Raw genomic sequence first — 25,861 nt, 5'->3', positions numbered from 1 at the left:
AGCTCCCCTGGAGAAGGGAATGGCTACCTACTCTAGCATTCTGGCCTGGAGAATTCCATGGACAGAGGAGACAGGCTACAGTCCATGTGGTTGCAAAGAGTCGGACATGATTGAGCAACTTTCACATACACATACACACATACACATAAACATATATATAAGCTGTTAGATTCTTTTCCATTACAGGTTATTATAAGATACTGAGTATAGTTCCCTGTGCGATACAGCAGGTCCTTGTTGGTCATCTATTTTATATATAGTAGTGTGTGTCTGTTAATCCCAATCTCTTAATTTATCCCTCCCCTCCCCTCGTGCATATTTATTTATTATTTCTATAGTGCACCTCCTTGTCCCCTTTATGAAATCCTTACCAATTGAAATAATGAGGTCTCTTCGGAGGACAAAACCCACAAGTCTTTGGGACTCCCGGGACACCACCACTGGGAAGCCACTGTAAGTTGTTTCACTGATTATGGTCTCTACATCTTCCACGGTCATACTGTCCTGAGTAAGGACAGTCAACAAAGGATCATTTCTCCGGGGTTTCATCACATCCATTGCCAGGGTCTTATGAGCAAACTCTTCTTTGGCTTCAAGAAAGGGGTACCCATTGAGACGGATGTGGGCATCATAGATGCCCTCCCGCCCAAGAGCATCTGCCACCCACTTGCTTGTCATAGCTGCAGCCATCAGAGGCACAATGTATTCCAAGCCACCAGTTAGTTCGAACATTATGACAACAAGAGAAACGGTCATCCGAGTCACCCCACCTGCAAAAATAGACAACAGGCTACTTAGTGAAGGCAGGAAAAGTACAGGATTCATTACAGTTATGGACCTTTCACAGGCCCCATCCAGAAAAAGTTACTTACCAGAAACATCACTAAAAGGAGGCCCTTGCCTACAACTGCATAGACTCCTGCAACTGCATTCAAACAAGTTTACAATGGATATGAGTTACACTTCTCAAAATAACCTCTACAAAAGATACCTCCTTCACTCTTTTTTCATTTGTTTATTGCTCCCCACCAACTCCCAATTATAAAAGTAATTGCATAAGATGTCCATGATTTGTATAAAACCACAGACGTGAGAGGTTCTCTGGGATATGCAGGCCCACAGTAGAATAACTGGAAACTATATATATCTTTAAAGTATATAAAGGAAAGTCTTACCCATAAACTCACTGCCTAGAAATATGCTGAGTAAAAATTTCAAGTGACTTTTTTTCAAAACACATGTTTTTATATAGATGAATTTGTTTTATGTGTTTAAATTCCCCACTATGCCTTTTCTCCTAACTTTATGTTAGGAATACTTTGCATATTACTACAAATTTATTTAAATTGTATTTAAAAATATTAAACATATTAGCATCACATTCAGTGGCTCTATGGTATAGCATTATATGCATGTACCATAATTTATTTAACCAGTCCCTTATTGCACTTTTAGGTTGATTCCAGTTATTTGCTATTACACATAATACCATGATGAACATTCTTGTGCAGGTATTTTTGTCCAAATTTCTGGTTTCTTCCTCAATATGACAGAATTTGAGAGAATTCCTCTCAAAGGGGAGGAATGGAGATATATGGTAAAGAATGCCTTCTTAAAGCACTTGAAAATGGCAAACCCAACAAGAAATGGATAGTTATTTTTTTTTTAAACCTACAGTCAGTTATGTATAGTATAACTCATCTTTACAATGCCACCTGGGTAGCAATTTCTTTGAAATCAATGCAAACAATACTCACCCAAGCAGGCTGCAGCCCCAACCATCGCATAAAGGCCAGGAGTGATGCAATCCGCTCCTTGACTGCACCAGCTATTGAAGATGGCCCAGTCATGGTGGTAATAAGCCAGCTGTTCCATCCCAACTCCCAAAAGCCGACCTGCTATAGCACCAACAGCCATGCTAGGGATAAAGAGACCAGAAGGAATCTGCAAAGAGAAAGCAAAGGATGGTCAGTGAGAAGTGATATAATTACGTGGCACGTGATAAGGGCTAGAGGACTGACCCTCTGCAAAGCGAACAGGCCAATGACAATCTAACTATGCACTATGCTAGCAAGTGGCTGCAAAGATCTGTGTAACACTACAGGGACTAGAGTCTCTGGGACGTGCAGGCAAGTACAACTGCAAAGATGCTTACCCTGATTCGGGGTCCATCAGGCAAGAGCCTGAACTCTCCAGACCAACACAGAACTGGAGGTAGAAATTAAGCCTTTCCCAAAGAAAAAGGAAAATAGATGGAGTTTCTCATATATGCAGACAGTTTACCCAATTTTGAATTCTTATCAACAGCAATTACCCTTTATTGACTATCTACAATGCTCTATGTTGGATGCTCTACAGACTGGATTTTGTGGGTTCTTTACAACCATCCCAAGAGGCGAGTGTTATTATCCTCAATTCACAAGTGATCTAAGGTACAGAGAGGTTAAGAATTCATCCAAGGCCAAGATTTAGTAAATGTTGGTGATGGGTTTAAATGCAATGCTTCTAATCACTCTCACGTATTGAATCTTGACCCACTGCCCACACAAAAAGGATGGCATATGAGGTTTCAGTTTATTTTAACAGTATAAAAGAAAGAATAAAATAGTTTTTTAATGAGGTAGTGACTATGGTTGCATGACTATCCCCAAAAAGGAACCCCCATCTGTCTCCTGACTTTTTTTTTTTTTTGAACTCCTAGAATGTAACTGGGGCTTCTCTGCTGGCTCAGTCAGTAAAGAAGCCAGCTGCAATGCAGGAGACAAGGGTTCAATCCCTGGGTCAGGAAGATCCCCTAGAGAAGGAAATGGCAACCCACTCTATTATTCTTGCCTAGGAAATTCCATAGACAGAGGAGCCTGGTGGGCTACAGTCTATGGGGTTGCAAGAGTCAGACATGACTTAGGGACTAAACCACCACCACCAGGATACAATAATGCACTGTCAATTTTCTGTGCTAAGAGAGGGAAAATGATGACAGGGATAATCCAAACAGCAGATTATTTTAAAATAGCTTTGATTCTAGAATATATTTGAATTGGGGTGGGTCTGATGGTCTACAAATTCACTTTTAAATGAAAGAATGAAGCCATGAGGTGCAAAGTAACTCAAGAAGCACTGCAAATCTGTTCAACATGTTGAGGATGGATATGAATTCAGAGATTACTGTACTCCCTAAACTGCATTGTTGGCCCTTATTTTCTGTTTTGAATCTATTTCTCTAGAGAATAGAGCAAATACATTGGTAGTTGAGTGCTAAAGAAAAGAAGGGCTTCCCTGGTGGCTACAGATAAAGAATCTGCCTGAAATGGAGGAGACTCAGGTTCAATCCCCGGGTCAGGAATATCCCTGGGTCTGGAAGATCCCCTGGAGAAGGGAATGGCAACCCACTCCAGTATTGTTGCCTGGACACATAAAAACCAAGGAAGATGAGGAAAATACAGATTTTCCTTCTTGATTTCTTCTGACACATGGAAATTATAATGAGTACTGAAAATAAAAGATACTGGCCTGATGTCAGCTTTTGATAATCTAAGTATTAATTTAGGGTCACCTATGAAGTTCTTGATAATTGGACACTGTTAACAACTGTAAAAAATACATTTAGCTATATATTGGGTTGAACCATATGAAATTGCTATTTCAGTGGTTAAAATGGTTGGCAACTTCATTTGGTTCAACCAACTACTTTGCTTTATTGGTAAATGCCAAAGCCACTTTATAAGGACCAAAAATGTGCTGGTCAGACATTGTTTTAATATAAAATGCACTGGGATAAATACCTCACCATCCTTTTTGAGTGGCAAAATATGTTTTCCATAGAAAAGGAAAAAATATTTCTACTTTTAAAATCTCATCACTGAGGTTTGCATTTGGCCTAAAACTAGGCTTGGGCAATTTTAAATAGCCATACAATTGTCTAAGAAGTTATGAGGATATTGAGGATATGTGCGGGTAAAAGGGACCTGGGGTGGGTTAGTGGATAACGCTGGGTGAAGCTGGACATACCCCATGAACTACGAGAATTTTATGGTATCTTGGCTTTGCCCTGAAAACCTACAGACACACAAATATCCAGGAAGGACCAAAAGAATCTCCTCACCTTCATGCCAAAGGTGAATATAGTGATGACAATTTTCAGTATGAGTGTCAAGGCCAGCTGCCACATTGCACTGTAGACTCCCACGCCAGCTGGTCTGTCGGGCAGCTCACCCGCCTTGCTTGTGTTGAAACGGTTCTTATAATCACAGAGTTTGGAGGAGTCCAGGAGGCCACAGTCATTGAACAGCTCAGAGATGAGCTCACTTGTGCTCACTCGGGTATACTCATTGGGGAAAGCCAGGATGGCAGTGATGGCTGTCACAACAAGAACCTCTACAACAGGATACTTGCCCAACTGGGTAGTCTTCCGCTTCCGACACCAGGCAATGTTAGTGCGGATAAAAAGAGCTCCCCACAGACCACCAAATATGCCCAGCAGAATGAAGGGCACAAGCTCAAAGAGATGCCATGGGGTGTGAAACTCCACATAAAACAGAACCAGGCGGCTGTTCCCAAATGGATTGATGGAGCGTAGAGTGAATGCTGCCACTAAAGCAGCGAAAAATGAACGCCACAGTGTTTTGAGGGGAAAGTAGTAGCTGACCTATAGGAGAAAAAGCGAGAAAATCAACTCAAGTCAATATGCAGGAACTATTTGGGGTGAAAAATTGTGCTGTGGCAATTTGAGCTAAGGATGAAAATGGCCTGGAAATTTCCAGTCCCGTGGCAAAGCACTAGAGTTGGGCAAAGCAATTCGGGACTGCAGTATACACAGACAATGGCCAGAATTCCTGGCACAAAATCACAAGCGTGGCTCTACAGACAGATAAAAGCAGTTACCTCTTCTAGGCTGAATAATACTCCACCAATAGGTGCCCCAAAGGCTACAGATACACCAGCAGCAGCGGCGGCTGACAAGACCTATGATTCAAAACTCAAAATTAGTGATAGGATAAGGCCACTTTCCTACCTTCAGTCACATTTTAAAGGGAATATTGGTGGCTACCAAACGTAAACAAAACAAAGAAACTACCTGCTCTATACCCAGCTTATCAAAAATGAAGTTCAACATATATTTACTTTGAGAGCAAACACTATCTGCTGAATCTTGAACACATGGTTCACATGCTGGAACACGTAGAGGGCCTTGCCTTTGTAATTAATTTAGGCATGTACTTGATTCCAAATTATGCTCCCATCCCCCATACTCCCAATTCCACAACTGATTTATGGTCTGTAAGACCTATTCACCACCTAAATGAAGTATTTCCAGTTATGTAATGTAATTTACATAGCAATTTCTTTATAAAGAAAAGCTTTTAAAATGAGATTTTAAAGATAGCTCTAATGATACAAACTTGAAATAACGATCGGCTCACAGCTAATCAGAAACTGCAAATATTCAGACAAGAGGTATTTAGAGTTTCCTGTACCATGTGCCCTACTCCACATCTAGTAACCTATGGAAACAGAAATAGGAGGGTGACTAGAAGCAAAGTTGGGGATAGATTTTGAAGGGAACAGTCCTAAGACCTAAGTGTGTCTAGGTGTGGCAAGGAAAAGGGTAAGGAGAGAGAGAAAGAAGAAGAAGCTGTCAGAGAGAAATTAGAAAGGACAAGGAGGTGGGGAAAGAGAGCAAGTGATATTTCAAGAGTACCATCTTTTTATGCAGTAGCCTTAGGCATGTGAATGTAAAAAGTGCATGATAAACACACCAACACACCAGAATTAACAGACCAAGAAAGTCAGTTTGTTGGATTCTGGTTGCTGTGGAGTGATATATGATGTGTGGTATCAAGGAGCTATTTTTAAAAGGAAGTTGAATAAAACTGACAGTTTTTAAAGAAAAAATAAAATGGTTCTTGGCAAATAGGTAGGTTTTTCTGGAAGTGCAAGATGGCCCAGGAAAATGAAGGGTATGGGGGAAAGTGATCTCTGGTGCTAGCTGAGGAGGACTCTGAAATTCAAGACTAGAATGGCTTTCATCTAACAAGGATGAGGACACTTAACGCAGAACTTCAGAAAGGGGATTTCAGTGACTTTGTTTAGGATGAATTACGAGGGAGAGGAAGACTTGAACTGGCCAATAAGTTGTGGAGTGGAGTCTATCTATGCCCTTCTTTCTCAAATCTCTATTTTAGGCTCAACCATCTGGCCACTATGACAAGGCCCGAGGCCATAAAAGGGTTACTGCTGATGGTGAGAACACCAGGAAAAAATAACTGCAAACTCTAAATAAGCAATAAGAAGTGAATGACATATTCAACTATTTATGAGTTTAGTTAGAAATATATGATATCTGTATGGAAAAACAGCCAAATCAAACTCTTCTTTCATTTTATAAGAACTGTTTGAACAAAAATGCCAATTTTATATGGAATAAAATGAAAGTAATCACCAATCTACAGTTTCAAAGTCACCTCTACTTATGCAAAACCAGCAACAATCAACACTTTATTCTTGCCACTTAAAATGTTTTTTTTCATCTCTTTAGCTTCTGTTGTACATTACTACTATCTAACAACTTCACCAATATAAGACTGCCTTTATGTACTTGACAGATAGCTAAACAACCTACTCAGATTTTCCTCTCCCTCTCCTGCTAGCCTAGCTCTCCTGCCAGGAATTTTTCCCCTTGAACCATCAAAATGTATTCCATATTTGAGATTTCAATATCTTTGAGTTTTCTTCCGAGTCTTATGGGGAATTTTGCTTTTGCTTTCAGAATAAATCACGAGATTCTAATTTTGTGAAAAATCCTCTTCAATGAAATAACCTTGGTCTTGACCCATTCTATATGTGATTTCTTTGTAATTCAAGGGGAAAAAAAAAGCAAGAACCATTATTTTCTCAAATTCTTAATTATAGCAGGAAAAAAGTAACCAATGACTTGAAACTTCTTAAAAAATGGTCTTCCTCCTCAAAATGACATACATTAACAACTGTATAAACAAGAGAACAACTATAAAGATATTGCAGTGGGACTAATTTGCAGGGCTGAGGTGGAGGGCAGGGAGAGAAAAATCGAATACAGAGAAACAAATACAGTATGCTGTTAGGTAGAAATAAAAGATATAAAAGCTGGCATCTGAAACACATGCTGAACTTATATTCTTTCACAGGAATAAACTTCTTTTAAAAGCCTTCCATTATTTCTTCAACTTATTTTGTAACAGAAATTGCACATGCTTATATAGAATTATATATTATAAAAAGTTAAAGTCTTTACTTCTTCCTTACTAGCATCTACCTCACTTTCCCCCTCACCAGAAGTAGACATTTTTTTTTTTTAACAGTTTGGGGTGAAACCACTTCTCAGCCATTTTTTCAAGGAGCATATATACACACTTAACAGACACATTAACTGACTTTTCCTATACACATTATTCTGAGATTGGCTTTTCAAAGTTTAATGGTATTTTATAGCCATCATTCCATGTTAGTATACATAGCATCATCTCATTAAGAGCTGCATAGGATTCTAGAGTATGGACAGAATATTGTTTATTCAGTCAGTCCCCCACTGATGGCCATTTGGACTGCTTCAGGTTTTCATTATGTTGACAGATGCTGCACTGACTATCCCCACACACCTGTGTGCACACATGGTAGAATGTCTGCAGGATAAATTTCTAGAAATGGAACTTTTGGGTCAAAGAGTATTTCCATTAACACCAGTAGAATCCCCCAATTCTCATCCGTAAGATTGTACCATTTGTGCTCTCACCAAAAAAAAGAGAGAGAGAGAGAGAGACTGGTAAAGTCATCTGTTATTACCTCTCTGCGCTTGGCCTCATTCTTCCTGTATTTGTTGAAGCAGTGGCATAGAATGTTCCCACAGCAGCAAGCCACGTGCACTAGGGGGCCCTCTTTGCCCAGGCTCAGGCCAGATGACACTGCCAGTACCAGTGTGATGGTTTTGATCATCAGGGTCCACTTACCCAAATAGCCCCTAATAATGAAACCACTCAAGATAGTTTTTATCTGCAGGTTGAAAACAGATTGAACACGGAGTAAGTAAGGAACCAAGGCTAAGAAGCAATAAATCTGGTCCTCATTATAGAAACTGCACCTTTTCAACAAGTGATACATAAAAGCTTGAAACAGTGATTCAAGTTTGGGAGGGGACCCAGGAGACCAAGAAAATGAGAAATGTTCTTAGAGCTTTTATGTTCCCTTTTTTTCCGTGGCGGGGGGCATATGATAGCTGGGCAAGGGAGTACTGTTAAGTATGAGAGTGCATGTGTGTGGAGAAGGGGCAGCTGAGAGGGAGGGTGTTTTTCTTACTTTCCCTTACTAGTATAGCCTTGACTCTCGGCCAAAAAATCTGTAGCTATCACTTGATCAGGAAGGAAACAGAGAGAGGGAAGGTCATCCAGGTAACCTAAAATCTCAGTGGTTTCTGTCACTATCAAGTAATCTAAACCAAAAGTCGTTAGAAATAGGGTTTTAATCACCCTCCTTCTAGCCCAAATCATGTTGTAAAAAATGTAGCAAAATAGTTCCATTTCTTCTGCTCTAAAAAAGTTGACAGTACCACTATTTTCTCAGACCAGAATCCTGCGATCTACCCTAAAAGCTTCTTGGTTAGGGAGTTGGGGAATTCTTCAGGGTTCTGGTTCACCAGGAACCCGTAGGAGGCTAGGAATCAACTCCCTTTAAATGTATATGTGACCCAGTCTGGGAGGAAACTTAAGGGAGGATCTAGAAAGGCCCTAGACTGCCTCGGGATCTGATCTCATTTAATATTCAACTGCAGTATATGCTGGAATACATATTAAATGGTTTTAACTAAAAAGGATTAATTATTGTTACCACTTATAAACCATTATAAACCATTTTAGAGACTCACCTCAGGGATTCCAGAGCCACAGGCATAAGGTGCAAACACCTTGACAAGAGATACAGCAAGGAAGGCAAATAGGAGAGCCCAGAGGACGTACATGAAATAATTGACTATGTAGGCAAAGGCTCCCTGGAACGGGGGAAAAGAAAGAAGTTGGTTTTAGCCTAGACAACCTCAGTGAGGCATGCAGCTCTTAAGGAATGGGTTTTCAGGAGAGGAGGTAGAAAACAAATAAACAATATTAAATTGCTCAAAATGTTTCTTCCAGACTGCCAGCAAAGCAACTACTAAAACACTGTCAGCTCATTTGCTACAGAAAATGAGAGGCTTTGCTCCACCCAAAGGAAAGTGAGGATGGTTTCTAAGGATGGACAAGAATGAAAATGTAAATTCACTTTCTATATGAGTGCTTTGATAGATTTTGTATTCAAATATATATATATATATATATATATATATACTATGTCGATTTCATTAAAAGTCTTAGCAGTCCTTTTATTGGAATGGCTGAACCTTGGCTACACATTTCAAGTGAAGGCTAGCTCTAGAATTCCATTAAATTCACCTTTGGCTACTACCTACCTTGGTGTCAAATTCTCATAGGCGGTTATAAAATTCTTGGGTGTTTTTCTTAAAATAAGCAATGATATTCTGTAGAGATGACCACATCTTTGAGAGAATTTTGCCACTGTAGTAGCAAAGGTGTAGTCGTTGAGTAGCAACAAGAATATGCAGTAAAACATTTTGGGCTGTGACCATCAGATAAAATCAGTGAGAAGTCAGATAGCCCAAAGAATGAAACAGAGATGACTATTTTTAAAAATGGAAATAATATACTTATTCTTATATAAGAATACATATATATTATTATATATTATAATGAAGTCTGTCAGAAAAGAAACCTAATTTTGACCATTAGTAAGGATTCACCACCATTAAAAGCCTTGCAAAATAGCTATGCCTAAAAAAAAAAATATTTTGAACATTGGCATATGACACTTGATGATAGAAATATTAGAAGTTGAAACTCACTCAAATTACACAGATCACAAAACTCAGTGGACTTTTGGCATCTTAAAACCTCCCTCCATGGGATTCTCCAGGCAAGAGTACTGGAGTGGGTTGCCATTTCCTTCTCCAGGGGATCTTCCCGACCCAGGGACCAAACCTGGGTCTCCCGCATTCCAGGCAGATGCTTTAACCTCTGAGCCACCAGGGAAGCCCCTTAAAACCTAAAACACTATCAAAAAAATTCATTGACCTAGACAAGGAGAACCAAAACACTTAGGTTTTTTTTTTTCTGAGTTATAATTTTTACATAGGCTTCCCATTATTTTAGTCCCTGAGAGGAACAAATGATTGCTCTCTCTTGGCCTTTAGAATGTAGCTAGGGAGGAAGAATACTCTATGAGGAGGAAACAAAGAGGAAAGGGGAAGAAAGGAGAAAATGGCTGAAACTGACTAGAGGCAGAGACCAGGAGGCCAAGTTCTTGGCAGCAGAACTCTTTAAAACCCAGAACTAACTTTCCCCAGGTAAGGATTTCACTCATTAAAAGGACAGCCAGAGAAAGTTATCACCTGAGCAAATCTCCAATTTGAAAGTTATGGTTGGAACACTTAAACACACATATACATAGCTCTAAAGGAGTAGCTTTGGGGAGCCTTGTGGTGATGGAATAACACTTCTACATTTTGATTGTGGTGGTGGCTACACAAATCTATATATGTGCTAAAATTTCAGTGAACTGTGCGCCTGCACATACACACTCACTCTCTCTCTCCTTCCCCTTCTTTCTCTTCTATGCTCATAAAATGGGTGAAAATAAGGTCTGCAGGTTGCAACAATGTCACATTCTTTGTGTTTCTAGTGTACTATAAACACTTTGGCCACCTGATGTGAAGAGCCAACTCACTGGAAAAGACCCTGACGGTGGGAAAGATTGAAGGTGGGAGGAGAAGGGGATGACAGAGGATGAGATGGTTGGATGGCATCAGCAACTTGATGGACATGAGTTTGAGCAAGCTCTGGGAGATGATGAAAGACAGGGAAGCCTGGCATGCTGCAGTCCATGGGGTCACAGAGTCAGCCATGACTGAGAGACTGGACAACAACAAATACTTAAATGTTAGGGGCTTCCCAGGTGGTGCTAGTGGTTAAGAACCTGCCTGCCAATGCAGGAGACATAAGAGACGCTGGTTTGATCCCTGTGTTGGGAAGATCCCCTGAAGGAGACCATGGCAATCCACTCCAATATTCTTGCCTAGAGAATCCCATGGTCAGGGGAACCTAGCAGACTATAGACCATAGGGTTGCAAAGGGTCAGTCACAACTGAAGCAACTTAGCACAAATGCACACACACTTATGTCATGACTGGGGGAGGCTGGGTGAAGGGTATGGGAACCTTCCTGTACCTTGCTTTGCAACTTCCTGGGAATTTGTAACTACTTCAAAAATAAAAGAGTTTTAAAAAATCAAGGGACTCACACACACACACACACACACAGACTCATGCTAAATTCCAGGGCTTCTCAAACTTTTCTCCATCCGAGGGGATGGGGGTGGGGTACCGAGAAAGGAGCAGAGCTGAAATAGAGATTCTGTTTTATCTTAAACATGGAAATCCTTCATTCCTTTATAACAACTGTTTACATTTAATTTTTGAAAAAAAATTTCTTCCAAATACTTGGGAAACACTGATACTCTGGGAAGGCACACAGCACATATGCTGAGGTTTCACATACCCTCCGGTATGCTGACCTTAACCCGGTTTGAGAAGCACAAACATAAACTTCTCACACGTATAGTATGCAGTTAATCCTCTAATTGACCTCTTTCACAAGCCAATATACATAGTCAGATATGTACATAAATACTCTTATTTCTGACATTATTTTCTTACCCTTCTTTTGCTTTCACTGAGTCTAGGGGGGTGGTGTGCCCTTCAAATTGTTTGTGGACCAAAGTAGGTATGAAAATGAATTTTAAAAGTACAAACAACTATTCTAGTCTTGTCCTTCTTACTTTCCTAACACAGTAGATGAGGAGTGAGCTGAGATGGTACCTGTTTTAGAAGTACCTGTGTAGACGCCAGAGTGGAATTGGGAGTTGAGAGTTATTTCATGTGCTTTTGTGTTCAATAGGAGAGATCTAACACACAGATCAAGTGGTAAGAGAAAGGTAAGGAACTGAAAAACAAAGTTACTTTTATATCCAAAACAATTTGCTAGAAGACAAGGACAAATGAAATTTTAATTTCAAAAGGGGGCCATGAACAATTTTTTTCCTGGGTTTCTGCTATTTTGCTAAGGAATATATATTTTTTAATGTTCTAATATAATGCTCAGGGAAAATTTGCTTAAACACATTTTTAACCCATTCCATCTTTTGTTAGAAATTATAGCTTATCTGTTGGCTGACTATGGCATTTCTACGGAAATTACTAGAGAAAGATTCAGTCATACCATGTACTAAGAAGAAACACGGTTAAAAACAAGCAAAAAAAATTATTTTGTTGTATAAGCATCAAACTCTACATGTCAGAAGATACAGAAACAAGGCTGCACTTAAACCACAGAGAAAGGCAGCTGGCACTGGTTCCCCTTTTCCTGAAAAGGAAAGTAAAGGAAGATTCCACAACTGGCATGAGGACAGTATAAGAAATGAAGTAAATGTAAGAATGATTAAGTCAGCAGTTCAGAGATCTTCACCGTGTGTTACCTCATTTGTGCTGATAATAAGCTGGGACCAGCTATTCCACTCTGGGCATTTGTCTCTATTTTCAAAGGTGACATGGTTGGAGTTCCAGCAACAGTGTTCATGGTTAAACCAGATTCCTGATGTGCATATACCTTCTTTTAAATCTGTCATCCAGTGAGCAGAGATGTCTATCAAGCCAGCTAGGGAACCTGATTTGAGAGAAGGGAAGGAAAGGTTACGGTTGTAAGAGAAAATAAGGGAAAAGGAGTCACAATAATGGACAAGTATATACATTTCCATTCTGTTTGCAACCTCCTTCTGCAACCTGATTGTCTGCTTGCTTCTTACCTATTATCTCTGATAGATTTTACCTGTTTCAAATGCCTGTTCAAGAGGGGAAAAAAGCATTGTCTACAGTAAACACTGTGTCTGCAGAATTTCTATATGGGAAACTTAGAAGAGAGCAAAGTGGTTGGGTTGGGGGTGAGGAGTGAGTGGATTTGACTTTTAGCTGCCTCACCTGGCAAAGACTCTGCTTTGACTGAGAGTTGATGAAGACTGATCCATAAAGAAAGTCAAGTTTATTAAAGATTGTTTTATTCTCACTTTATACGTAAGACTGAGAAAATGTGAACTGCCCATGTTGAAGAATACTATATGACATGTATTTGAGATGGCTTGATGGGGGCAGTTGATGAAGACTATGAGGAGAAAGGCTCAGTCTTGATACTGATTTGGCACCAGGAACGAGGGAATTTGAGCAATGGCAGGAAAGCATTTTAGGCTAAGGGAATGGAATTTATAAAAGCACAAATTTTGATGTACATGGGAGATGAGATGAAGCTATAGGCAGGCTGAAGCCTCCTGAGCCTAGGGCATGAACTGGTTTTCTTAGTGAGAAGAAGCAAAAAATATTTTATATAGATCATTCCTCAAAGAAAATTATGAGAATGATTATGAGGATTATGAGGATTCGTGCACTATGGCTAATAGACTGATAGGGTTAAGATAGTTATAATACTTTCAATTCTGGCCTTCTCATCATTTCTGTTATCCAGATGAAGAAACACTGGAATAAAGAAATTAAATGGTTTAGAATCATGCTTTAGGGAAATAGCAAAGACATCATAAAATTCACAGCCCCTGAATTCCCAGACTGTTCCTGCATTCAGACACACTGCTTCTATTGTTGCTCTCCAATGCTTAAAAACAAAATACCCTGTGTGTATGAGGGGAAGAAAAATATTCACTGACCGCCTAGTGACAAGACATACATTAAAAAGTTGAGGATATTACGCCTATGTTCCAACAGGCTGGAGGCTATTCCGTGTGTATGTTTTCGTAGGTGCTAAGAGTGTTAATACAGGTTATTTACACACTTGAACAGCCTAGTCAAATCTGACAAACTGTTTGAACCTACTCTTGGCCACTCCAGCCCCCATCGTCTCTTCCTTCTAAACCCTATTGCACTTATTGCCTGAATTCAGAAAACTAAATGATGTTAAAGAGTTTGGCTAATTCTCTGGTTGTTTCATGTGTGTATGTCTTATTCTACCTAACCCTGGTACCCTGCATTCTATCCTCCCTTCTATGTCTCCCTCTTCTTTTCCCAGTTGGTTTCTTCCCTGGTTACAAATTTTAGCAGGTTTCCCCTACCCTAAAGAATGCAGTGCTTCCAGCTGTCCATGCTATCATTTCATGCTTCTGTCCCTGCTCTCCTTCTGATGACTACCCAGTAGCTCCAAAACTTCTACAATGGTTGCCTCCCCTTGAAATCTGGCTCCTGGGACTCCCTGGTGGTCTAGTGGTTAGGACTTGGTGCTTTCACTGCCAGGGCCCAGGTTCAATCCCTGGTCCAGGAGCTAAGATCAGGCATGCCACTAGCTGCAGCCAAAAGAAAAAAATAATCTGGCTACTAATATTTATCTAAGATTTTTTTCAAGGTCACTTGTATCCTCCTAACTGCTAAACTATATAACCCCTTCTCAGCCCCCTTCCTTCTCTTCAGCCTCTGTGTAATATTTGACATTACAGCCCACTCAGTCTATTATGAGCCAGCTCTAAACTGTCCAGACCATATTCTCTCTTCTGTACGAGCCAGAGAATGGGCAGCATTAACACCCTAGACCATGGGTTGGAAAACTATGGCCTGAGGGTCAGATCCACCTCTGCATTTTTAAATAAAGCTTTTCTTGGTCACAGTCCAGTTTGTTTGTGTACCTACTATCTACGGCCACATTTGTGTTATAGAGACCATCTGGCCCACAAATCCTAAAATATTTAGTCTGGCTCTTTATAGAAAAAGCTAGCTGATCCCTGGCCCAGAAACAATCTTTGAAAACTCTGTTATGAATGAACAGTTTCTCATTTGCTGTGGGTTTTTTTTTTTTTTTTAGCAAATGGACCTGCAGAGATTTAACTAACGTAAAAAACAGAGGATAGTCACCAGATTTGGCTATAACACACGAGCTGTTACCAAAGCGCACAGAATGAATCAAATAACAAACCGGATTTACTATGTGGTAGCCTGATGCCTCAAAAGTATCTGGGGGCAAACAAGCCTACTGGATCTTAGTTTCCTATCCCATGACAAAGAAACAAGGGGTGGGATAGTGGAGAGTTAGTTTCTATGCATTGGAGAGGCAAGGGCAATGCCACAGCGTTCAAGGGAAATGGGGGTGTTTTATGTAAACAATGTGCCACATGGTGAACATCCCCTGCATGTCCCGCCAAGGAGCCCACTGACGGGAGACCGGGAGATGGGGCTGCAGGCTGCTATGACAGAATGGCAGCGGCTCCCACTAGCTGCTGTGATCATTTTATACACCACAGCTCATGAATTATGTCTAAGTAACAGGAGCTTGTAAACAACTGGGTGCTGTGCTGAGTGCTATATATGTTGTACTTCATTCAATTCTCACAACAAACTTGCAAAATAGGTACTTTTATTATCCCTATTTTACAAGTCAGTCAACTAAAGCTTTCAAGGGTTAAGAAACCTGCCTAAAGTCAAAAAACTAGCAATTGGTAGGGCTGGGATTCAAATCCAAGAAGCCACAAACTAGAGCCTATGCTGTTAACTACCATTCCATCCCAACCACCTCCTGATTTCCCACCTAACTTCTATTTTAGCTCATTATTCCTAGTCTTCCTAGACCCATTTTTTTTTAATGCCATGGGAATGTAAATCTCAGCATTTCTGCCTGGTATTCTTGGTTTTCTGCTGCCGCCACAGGAAGGGAAGCCTGCTTAGAGACCTGTTTTGAAGCTGTATTGCAAAGCAAGTATACTATTCCTGCTGCTGTTGCTGCTAAGTCGCTTCAGTTGTGTCTGACTCTGTGCGACCCCATAGATGGCAGCCCACCAAGCTCCTCCATCCCTGGGATTCCCCAGGCAAGAATATTGGAGTGGGTTGCCATTTCCTTCTCCAGTGCATGAAAGTAAAGAGTGAAAGCGAAGTTGCTCAGTTGTGTCCGACTCCAGCGACCCCATGGACTGCAGCCTACCAGGCTCCTCCGTCCATGGGATTTCCCAGGCAAGAGTACCGGAGTGGGGTGTCATTGCCTTCTCCGATACTATTCCTAGATAGACCATATAGTTGAGTGGCTTAGGAGCTTGATGGAGAAGGCAGGAAAAGATAGTACCATCCCAGTACTCAACCACCATGAAAGAATAAGAGTGTAGGCCCCTTAAGGGTATGAGTCATGTCCTACATATTTTAACCCTAAAAGAAGAGAGAAGATGTTTAAGAAGTAACTACAAAAATCTTTCAAAAAGTCCTCTTCTACATCTTCTTTCCTAAATCCAACGTGAAAGAAAGCAAAAGTTTTAGTCACTCAGTCATGTCTGACTCTTTTGCAACCCCATGGACTATCGCCCACCAGGCTCCTCTGTCCATAGGATTCTCCAGGCAAGAATACTAGAGTGGGTAGCCATGCACTCCTCCGGGGGATCTTCCTGACCCAGGGATCGAACCCAGGTCTCTTGCATTGGAGGCAGATTCTTTACCCATGTGGTATATGTTAAAAAAAACAACTGGGAGTTCCCTGATGGTCCGGTGGTTAGGACTTGATGCTTTCACTGCCAGGGCATGGGTTCAATCCCTGGTCAGAGATCAAGATCCTGCCAGTCACAGAGTTGCGCCCACCCCTCCCCCCCCAAAATGAAAACAACAAAATAAAAACCCCATCTCCAACAGAAAGGTTCTTCCTCAAGATAAGCTCCAAAAGTCAGGGCTAACAGCACCTTAAGATGGACATAATATTTTACAGTATACAAATGCACTTAAATGTGTTTCCTTATTTAATCTCATTTATTTAATGAAGGAGATGAGGTATCAATACCTCTTTACAGTTGAGGCCATCAAGCTTCCAAAAGGTCCATGAGTGATTTCTTTCATGTAGGAAAACAATAAAGCACAGCATTCAATTCAGTTCATGACTTGGGGAACGGGCACACCACAATTTTAGGAAATCTGTTTAGAAAGTTAACATGGTTTACCATACCTGATAAAAGCCCAATAAGTAGCATCAACAACCAGCCAGAAAAAGCATCGCTCACACTGTGAATTAAGGCCCATGTTGATTCTTTGCTTTTGTTGGTAATCTAGGGAGAAATGAGAAAACATTGATAGTTTTATACACACCCTTGCTTTTTCACATCAAAATGTGCAATAAAGAAACACAAAGACAAACCTATTGATTAGGAGACCAATTTAGAGTTACTTCTCAAATCTTTGGCTGAACCAAAGTCACCAAGAACTTTGAGGTTTATTGAACCTTGTTTTACCAAACCCCACCTTTATCTCCAGTATTGCAATGCCTGCAAGTACCTTATTCAAGGCTTCCCTATTTAGTAGCTAATTTCTTTTGTTTTTAATAAGGCCTTTGTCTTTTATTTATTATTTCTGGCTACACTGGGTCTCCATTGTTGCACATGGACTTTCTTTAGTTGTGGTGAGCAGGGGCTACTCTTTGTTGCAGTGTGCAAGCTTCTCACTGCAGTGGCTTCTCTTGTTGCAGAGTAGAGACTCCAGGCATGCAGGCTCCATAGTTATGGCACATGCGCTGAGTTGCCCCATGACATGTGGGATCTTCTTGGAGCAGGGATCAAACCCATGTCCCCTGCGTTGGCTGGCGGATTCTTAACCACTGGACCACCAGAGAAGCCTTCTAGAGATTGTTTTGTTGTTGTTGGCTGTGCTAGGTCTTCGCTGCTGCTCAGGTTTTTCTCTAGTTGCGGAGAGCAGGGACTACTCTCTGGTTGTGCTGATGGGCTTCTCACTGTGGTGGCTTCTCTTGTTCTGTATTATGGGCTCTGTGGTGCTTGGGCTTCAACAGTTTCAACACGTGGGCTCAGCAGTTGCAGTTCCCAGGCTCTAGAGCACAGGCTCAACAGTTGTGGCACACAGACTTACGGGCTTAGTTTAGTTGCTCCTTGGCTTGTGGGATCTTCCCAGATCAGAGATTGAACACATGTCTCCTGCATTGGCAGGCAGATTCTTTACCACTAAGCCACCAGGGAAGCCCCTTAGCTGCTAATTTCTTATAACATCAACCTGTTTTGCTTACTGTAGTGGTCTCCTTCTGGCCTGGACATCAGATAGTCCAAAAATGGTCTCTTGACTCACAGAAAATAGTCTGTTTTTTAAAGAATAAATAAATATGGGCTTATTTGAGTGGTGAAAATACAATCTGAAGTTTACTACATGGGGCTGTAATTCAGGTCAGGCAAATTCTAAGACTTGATACCACAAACCCCTAAGTGTACAGTGATTATAGTTCCTAAATGATATTAGGGATGATCTCTTTCATTTTCAAAAACCTGCTGGGAATATCTGCAGCTATCAAGAGGTACACAAATTTTTACCTTTTTAGGCCCTAGCCTTGTCAATTTAGCTCTTCAATGCTCACATTTCAAAACCAAGTATTCTGACAACTTTGGAATTAGTACTTCTCCTTTCTCTGCCTCTATGTCTTATCTTTGAAATGGAAAGTGAGCTACCCCATCTTGATCTGCAGCTACATCACAAGTGATAAATTATTGTGTGCATGTGCTGTGCTGTGCTTAGTTGCTCAGTCATGTTCGACTCTTTGCAACCCCTGCAGCCCGCCAGGCTCCTCTGTCCGTGGGGTTCTCCAAGCAAGAACATTAGAGGGGGTTGCCATTTCTTCCTCCAGGGGATCTTCCCAACCCAGGCATAGAACTTGTGCCTCCTGCATCTCCTGCATTAGCAGGCAGATGTTAAAAGCACTTTAAATTTTCATTTAGACTCATGACTTTAAGTTTCCAATCGAAATGCTGAAAGTAGATGAGGTGACACTTTTCCCTGATAGTGTTTCCATTCAGATGATGAACAGCTAATGCTTAAAAAAGGTCTCCTTGAACATTTGATAAACACATTTCAGTTGATTCTGAATGATTATTATTTGATATAATGTGTCTCAGATACAACCATATTGATATAATGGGAAATGTGCTCTTGTCATATCACAGGTGGCTTTCCCAATCTGAGTAACATGTTGAATAAGCATATGACGACAAACTAAACTCTGAATTATATAGAGAAAAAAATTCTAAGGCTATAAAACTATATTTTAAAGTCTGCCTGATAAATTAATATAATAGAAAGAATATATGGATATGTTCCCAAATAGCATGAATCTTATTAAAAAACAAAATGTTTTATAGAGATCACCTTTTTGAGTTACGAGAAGAAAACTCGGTGGGATTATCACAAATCTAAGGATTACAAAGAAATTTCTCAAAACCTGTACCTGGGACAATCCTGGGCTCAGGTGGTCATGAGAAAAGCAGTTAGGAGCCAGGAAAGGAATGAAAAGTGACCTGAACCTGATGGCTCAGGAAATTCACTCAGGTCTGAGAGGAGGAAACCAGGAACTCAGGAGAATATGGAGTCAACTTAAAGAGCAAATTTTAAATTTGGACTCAAAGCAGAAATAGTAAGAAAGAAAAAAAATAATCATACCTACTGTTGGTTGAAGACATGTTCCCCATTGAATCACGATGATGGGGGCTGAGGCCCCCTACCTTTTGAATAAGCTCTCCACATGCTCCTGACTCAGACTAGAAATTGTGATTCCCTGATTTAAAAGATACTCAGCAGTAAGTTAAAGGCAAATGACCTTGGTGGGCTACTCTGAGAAGTTTTCACATTACTTTGAAAAGGCAAAAGTAGGGAGGTTCTCTTGTCATATTCAAAACAAAACTGAGCCATAGCTCTAAGTTCTTCTATTAACTATCACACTAAATTAATGTCATTGATTTGAATTTGATTGGTCTTGCCGTTTTTTTTTAGTTGAGTGAGTAAATGTGCTTTGGTTTTATACTTGTAAAAGAGCTATAATCACAGGTTTATCCTGTAAGCTTCAGTAAACACTCTTTTCCTTTAAAAAGAGTCCACTTACTCTTCTTAGTTGTAAAAATTCTGCTTCAAGGGAAAACCATAAAGAAAGATGAGATGGGGAAGAAAGATTTTTGAAATTTATTTTGGTCCCTCCCACCAACTGTTTTCACCCTTCTACATAGGCATTTACACCCAATGATCCTTTTTAACCACTCACTATAGGAAGATAAATCATTAAATATAAATTATTTTCAAGATGCCTTAAAAATAAAAATAAAATAAAACCCTACATGGCCAACAGAAAATAAATTCAGCCACATCCAGGGTAGAGGGTTATATATGTAAAGAACATATATTTTCAACTTCTTCTGATGTTTCCTAACACTCAGCTCACAAAGCATCTTTTGTCTTACCTCTCGGTGCCTATCCCGGTCTCGAGACTTCTCTCTCACCCAATCAATTGTATTGAAATCATCATAGGTCCCCACACCAGGGATTGGCTCCTCCAAGAAGTCCATTATCCTATTTGAAGAACCTATTCCTCCACCATTGTATGACCTATTCTCTGGAATGAACAGAAAGAAGATATTAGTAATATAGACACTCTGGACATTTTTAATACCTTTTTTTTTGAGCACCAGGAGGTGAGCCCTTAAACTATCAGATGACTAGTTAGGGTATGTTGATAAAGCAGAATGATCACCTGGCAGGAACATCCTTCACATTCAGAGGTTTTTGTGGTTTAGGCACAAAATGATGAGCGTCTTGAGGCAGTGTAAATGGAAAGGGACAGATGAGAACGACGGTACAAAGGGAGAACTGACAGGAGTTGAAATACAGGGTAAAAGGATGTATGAAACAAAAGAGAAGAGCTTGGAGCAGTTTAGATATTTCAGTTTATGTTTGGGGAGGAAGACACAGGGTCAAAGGTTTGTGCAGACAAATTACATCAGAAGCCATTTTATTAATGCATTTACAAGGCAGTAATTCAATCCTCAGAGGTGGCTTTTGCCTGAGTAGGGACTCCAAACAAAGCATGTGGGTCTCTTCCAGAGTTAAGCTGGCTGGAATGTACATATTTCACTTCTCATGGATATAAGACTTTGATCCTTGATGTCATGGGCCTGTGGAAACTTTTACTGAGTATGCCAGGACAGTCTAAGATTTCCAAGCAGAGATTTAAAGAAAAGTGCATGGCTCAGAAATGACAGGTCCCTCCCTGATCCTTCAACTGAAAGAAACATATCCATTTGGCCAACAATCACATTTACCTGCTTCATTTTTAGCACTTCTACTATAATAACTTAAGCAAATGCTTTATCTTCCTTTCTAGACTAGAAGCTCTTTGAGGGTAGCCCTATCCCTGATTCACCATTGCCTTCTCCAGAGTCTAGCACACAGCCACAATCCAGTAAACATCAGGTGAGCCCAAGTTTGTATGAACCATTGGGATGAGGGAGGAGTATTTAAACTCAGAAGTGGCACTTACACAAGGTTACTTAGTATTACTTAACAAACTTATTCACAATATTTCCACAATCCTCTGGTAGAACAAAATTTCACTATTGAACACAAAATGTAAAACTGTATTCAGGAATGCATGCAAATGCACACTGAGGAAAAATGCAGAGTAATGCCATCAATGGACTCAACCAGCCACAGCTCACATCTGCAACACCAACCTTGGCAGGGACAAAGCTATATCCAGACTGTTTGATGATAAGTTCCTTTGCAGAGAAGGCTAAAGTGGGCCCAAGCTGACCTTGTCTCCCCCCAGCGACATCCTCAGCTTCACTCTCAACTCCTAACAGACAATTTGAGCCTCTCAAAGGACAAGTTTGAATTAACACCCAAGTTGCACCTGGTTTACAAATTTTAAGTCTTCCAAAGATCTAGTTCAGCATACCTTTCACAAACAAGGCACAGCTGAAAGGAAAAGCTCTGCAGAATCCAAATCACAGTAAGAGTGGGGGTGAGGTGGGGTGGAGTGGAGGAGGTGAACAAGTTAATCTTAAAACCCCTAACCAAAGTCCTTTCCGTATCTTCAAGCATACCTGACCATGAAATGGTTGGCTGCTGAATCACCAGCTCAGCATTTCCTATCATGTCAGTGGCATACTGATAAAGATGAATGCTGGTGTGTTGTCTGAGAGATTGGAGGGAAACAGCCAGCTGGGAAAGGAGGGCAGAAAGAGGCTAAAGTATGTGGGGCAGGAGGGAACCAAGCTCCTTCAATTCTCAAGACAAATGCTGACATGAACACAGGACACCAACCAACCAGAAACTGACTTTTTCAAGCAGGTTAATGCTTCAATTGAATTTGCTCTGGTTTAAGTGTGCTCCTTTCAGGAGAAATTTTCAAAGGATTTTGTGAAACTGATTTTTAAAAAGCTTCTACTAGATATCTAATGTTACACTAGGTATCAAATGAGGCCCCCAGTTCAAAGGATATTAAGACAAAATGAAGATCTGCAACAGCTTTCTAACAGGAAAGAAAAAATCCTATTACATCACTGGGTAACATGAGTACTGAATCATCCTTCTTTGTAGATAGTCTATTATAAACGCAAATTGTCAGGCGGCTCAGAAAGAGCAGGCAGTGATTAGAATCCGACAACAGACTGCTTGTGATTCTCCAGACCCCCTTCTCCCTGGGGTCATGCTTTGGTCCTTGGCCAGGCTCAAGCCTGCTTACCTTCAATCACAGCTTTCTTTTTTTCTGCCTCAAAGAAGAAATAACCTTGGCAGCCCGCATTTCCTCATTTAGGTTGAGGAGCTTTTATAGAAGAAGCCCCGGTCTGAACTGCTTTAGAAGGGCACTTGCTGTATTCTCTGCCTTTCACAGGAACAAACACCACCTAAAGAACCACCAATGTTCCCTGGCGGTCAGAATGTGATGTCACTGTTGGAATCACGTGACCAGACCCTTGGACCAGCCTTGGAGAAAGAAGATTTTTAACCAAGCACAGAAGCCTTAAAGATGTAGTCTCATCTAAACAAATGTCATCAAACCAGAGGCAGTCAGGTCAGTTCAGAAAACTGGGATTCAGACAAATTTAAGGTTTTCAGACCTCATTCAGCAGAAAATCTAAGAAGGCAAAGTATAAACATCAGAAAGCATTTAAAGTTACAGGGATCTTAAATATTTTTAAAAGGGGGAGGGAGAGAGAGACAGGCAAATATGGAAAGGCTTTTTTTTAATGTACTGGATACCAATAACACAGATAAAAATCTCACCAGAGTAACGAGCTAAATTAGTGAAATGAATGAAAGATGCCAGACACAAGAGAGCACATAACATGATTTTATTCATGTAAGTTCAAAGACAGACAAACCTAAGTTTTATGGTTTTAGGATACCCATGTAAGTGACTACATTATAAGGGGAAACAAGAAAATGCCAAAAGTAAAGACAGTAGCTGACTAGGGAGAGAGGGGAGTCACCTTCTGGATGGAGCACATGGTGAAGATTGGGCTTTGGGAAGGCTGGCAATTTTTCTTAATCTGGGCAGGGGTTACCTGAGTATTCACATTATGATTATTCTTTAAACTGTATACACATAGCTTATGTCTTTCTATAGAGAAAATTATGAAAAACTGAACCATATATGAACTTAGCATACAAAGTCAGGTCTTTAATACCTCCTGCTGCTAAGTCACTTCAGTCGTATCCGACTCTGTGCGACCCCAGAGACAGCAGCCCACCGGGCTCCCCCGTCCCTGGGATTCTCCAGGCAAGAACACTGGAATGGGTTGCCATTTCCTTCTCCAATATATATATCAATAATACCTACTAGTAACTTTGAAAACTCAGAAGGCAGTCAAGAAAATGAGTTGTTTCTTAGCAGTAGTGCTCTACATATAGGTAACACTGATATATATATATATATATATATAGGAAAGTTGAGAGAGTAAATCTTAAGCATTCTCATCATAAGGAGAAAACTTTTTCTTTCCTTCTTTCTTTTCCTTTTCTTGTATCTATATGAGATGGGCTTCCCTGGTGGCTCAGATGGTAAAGAATCTGCCTGCAATGCAGGTAGACCCAGGTTTGATCCCTGGGTTGGGAAGATCCCCTGGAGAAGGGAATGGCTACCCACTCCAGAATTCTTGCCTGGAGAATCTCATGCACAGAGGAGCCTGGTGGGCTACAGTCCATGGGGTCACAAAGACTCAGACATGACTTAGCGACTAAACAACAACATGAGAAGATGGATGTTAGTCGAACTCATTGTAGTAATCATTTCACAATGTATGTAAATCAAAGCATCCTGTTCTATACCTTAAACTTATACAGTGATGTATGTCAATTATTTCTCAACAGAACTGGAGAAAAAGAAAAGAAAATTGCCATCTCCTAACCACCTAAGTGAATGCACAGAACAGCCTCTGTTAAACATTAATCTAGTCGGTGTGCTCCAGTAATCAGACCTAAATAGAGTGTTTCAAAATGTTGTGATTACTCTCATCAATTCTTAAGGCCTGATGAATCTTAAAATATCAATATAACAAAACCTTAGGAAATGTGAGGCACTTCATGGAACCTACATGCTTTTGGTCCAGTCCATCACTATGACAGTATCTCAGTTCTTGATGAACTAACCTAGCACTAACAAGAAGTAAAATGAAGCGGCAACTGATAGTATTGTGGCAAAGAACTAACAAGTTTAAAAAGCAAAAGCTATGACTCAAGTGTGACTGTATTATACAATTATACTTTTAGAAAAGTATGTATTTCTTACTTAAAGAGGATGACAGGGCCAACCTCACAAGCCTCCTTCAAGGTTTTCTTTACTAAATGGGATTCTATGTGTAGTATCTGAAGACCACTACAGAATATATTCACTTATAATAAGACTCGCATTACCTTATTAGATTATTTTACACTTTAACATACTAGTTTTTGGTACTTAAAAAAATGTATAGATTTTCAATGTACGGTAACTGGATTGCATAACTAGTACCATGTCAATAACTTCTGGCGAAAGTTCATGTGTTTTTCAAATGCTCCATCAGTGCTTCTGCGGAGGAACTATTTTATTCCATGTAAATTTACCTCTTTTGAAAACTAGAGGACTGATACTATGACACAGTCCTCCTACTAAAATGAGATTTAATTACAATTCAGATTTTGGCTCTAGATATTATCACACTAAGTGAAATAATGCAGAGAAAGACAAATGTTGTAGGATACCACTTATATGCGGAATCTAAAAAGTGATACAAACGAACTTATTTGCAAAATAGAAACAGACTCACAGACATATAAAACAAACCTACAGTTACTAAAGAGGAAGGAAAGGGAGATAATTTAGGAGTTTGGGATTAGCAGATGCACACAACTATATATAAAATAGATAACCAACAAGGACCTACTGTATAGCATAGGAAACTATACTCAATATTTTGTAATAACCTATAAGGGAAAAGAATATGAAAAGGAATATAGATATATTTAGTGTATATATATATAGATATATTTAGTGTATATATATATATTTAGTATATATATATATATATATATATACACTCTGCCAAATGTTTAATCTCTAGCACATGTTCCTTTATAAGGCTGTCAGGTGTAGGTCAATTACTATGGAAATAAGATATATATATATACATATATATACATATATATATATACACACACACTAAAATTACAATGAGAATTGTATTCAATTTTTGGCTGTAATTTATGCAATTGCTTTTTGTGATTTTTAGAAAAGGAGGCACCTGTGTTACTTTATTACTATAAAATTTTCCTAACCAACATTTGGTGAATTTTACTAGTCAGTCTACCTCACATTTTATGATTCTAAATTGTTTTAAGTTATGTCTACAGTATGTTTTTATCCTTTAATTTGGTGGATGCGTTAAAATTCTCTCCCATCCTCCCCAAAATGTATAAATG

The 25,861-nt window shown here is 39.9% G+C and overlaps 1 protein-coding gene across 1 annotated transcript in view; it reads right to left on the bottom strand.

Annotated features, from left to right (window-relative positions):
- CLCN5 (chloride voltage-gated channel 5) overlaps positions 1-25,861 on the bottom strand; it is a 192,969-nt gene that overhangs the window by 8,886 nt on the left and 158,222 nt on the right. Inside the window, exons 4-12 of the mRNA XM_040265974.1 lie at positions 20,365-20,516; positions 17,091-17,190; positions 12,607-12,794; positions 8,894-9,016; positions 7,819-8,025; positions 4,882-4,962; positions 4,103-4,645; positions 1,758-1,944; positions 372-770 (exon numbers count right to left, since the gene is read on the bottom strand). Coding sequence (XP_040121908.1) covers positions 372-770; positions 1,758-1,944; positions 4,103-4,645; positions 4,882-4,962; positions 7,819-8,025; positions 8,894-9,016; positions 12,607-12,794; positions 17,091-17,190; positions 20,365-20,516 — 1,980 coding nt within the window. The remainder of the gene's footprint in view (positions 1-371; positions 771-1,757; positions 1,945-4,102; positions 4,646-4,881; positions 4,963-7,818; positions 8,026-8,893; positions 9,017-12,606; positions 12,795-17,090; positions 17,191-20,364; positions 20,517-25,861) is intronic.

Source organism: Oryx dammah, unplaced genomic scaffold, assembly GCF_014754425.2.
Source record: "Oryx dammah isolate SB20612 unplaced genomic scaffold, SCBI_Odam_1.1 HiC_scaffold_23, whole genome shotgun sequence".
Classification (NCBI taxonomy): Eukaryota; Metazoa; Chordata; class Mammalia; order Artiodactyla; family Bovidae; genus Oryx; species Oryx dammah.
The sequence above is the reverse complement of the archived record's forward strand: the minus strand, read 5'-3'. Positions and strand labels throughout refer to the sequence as shown.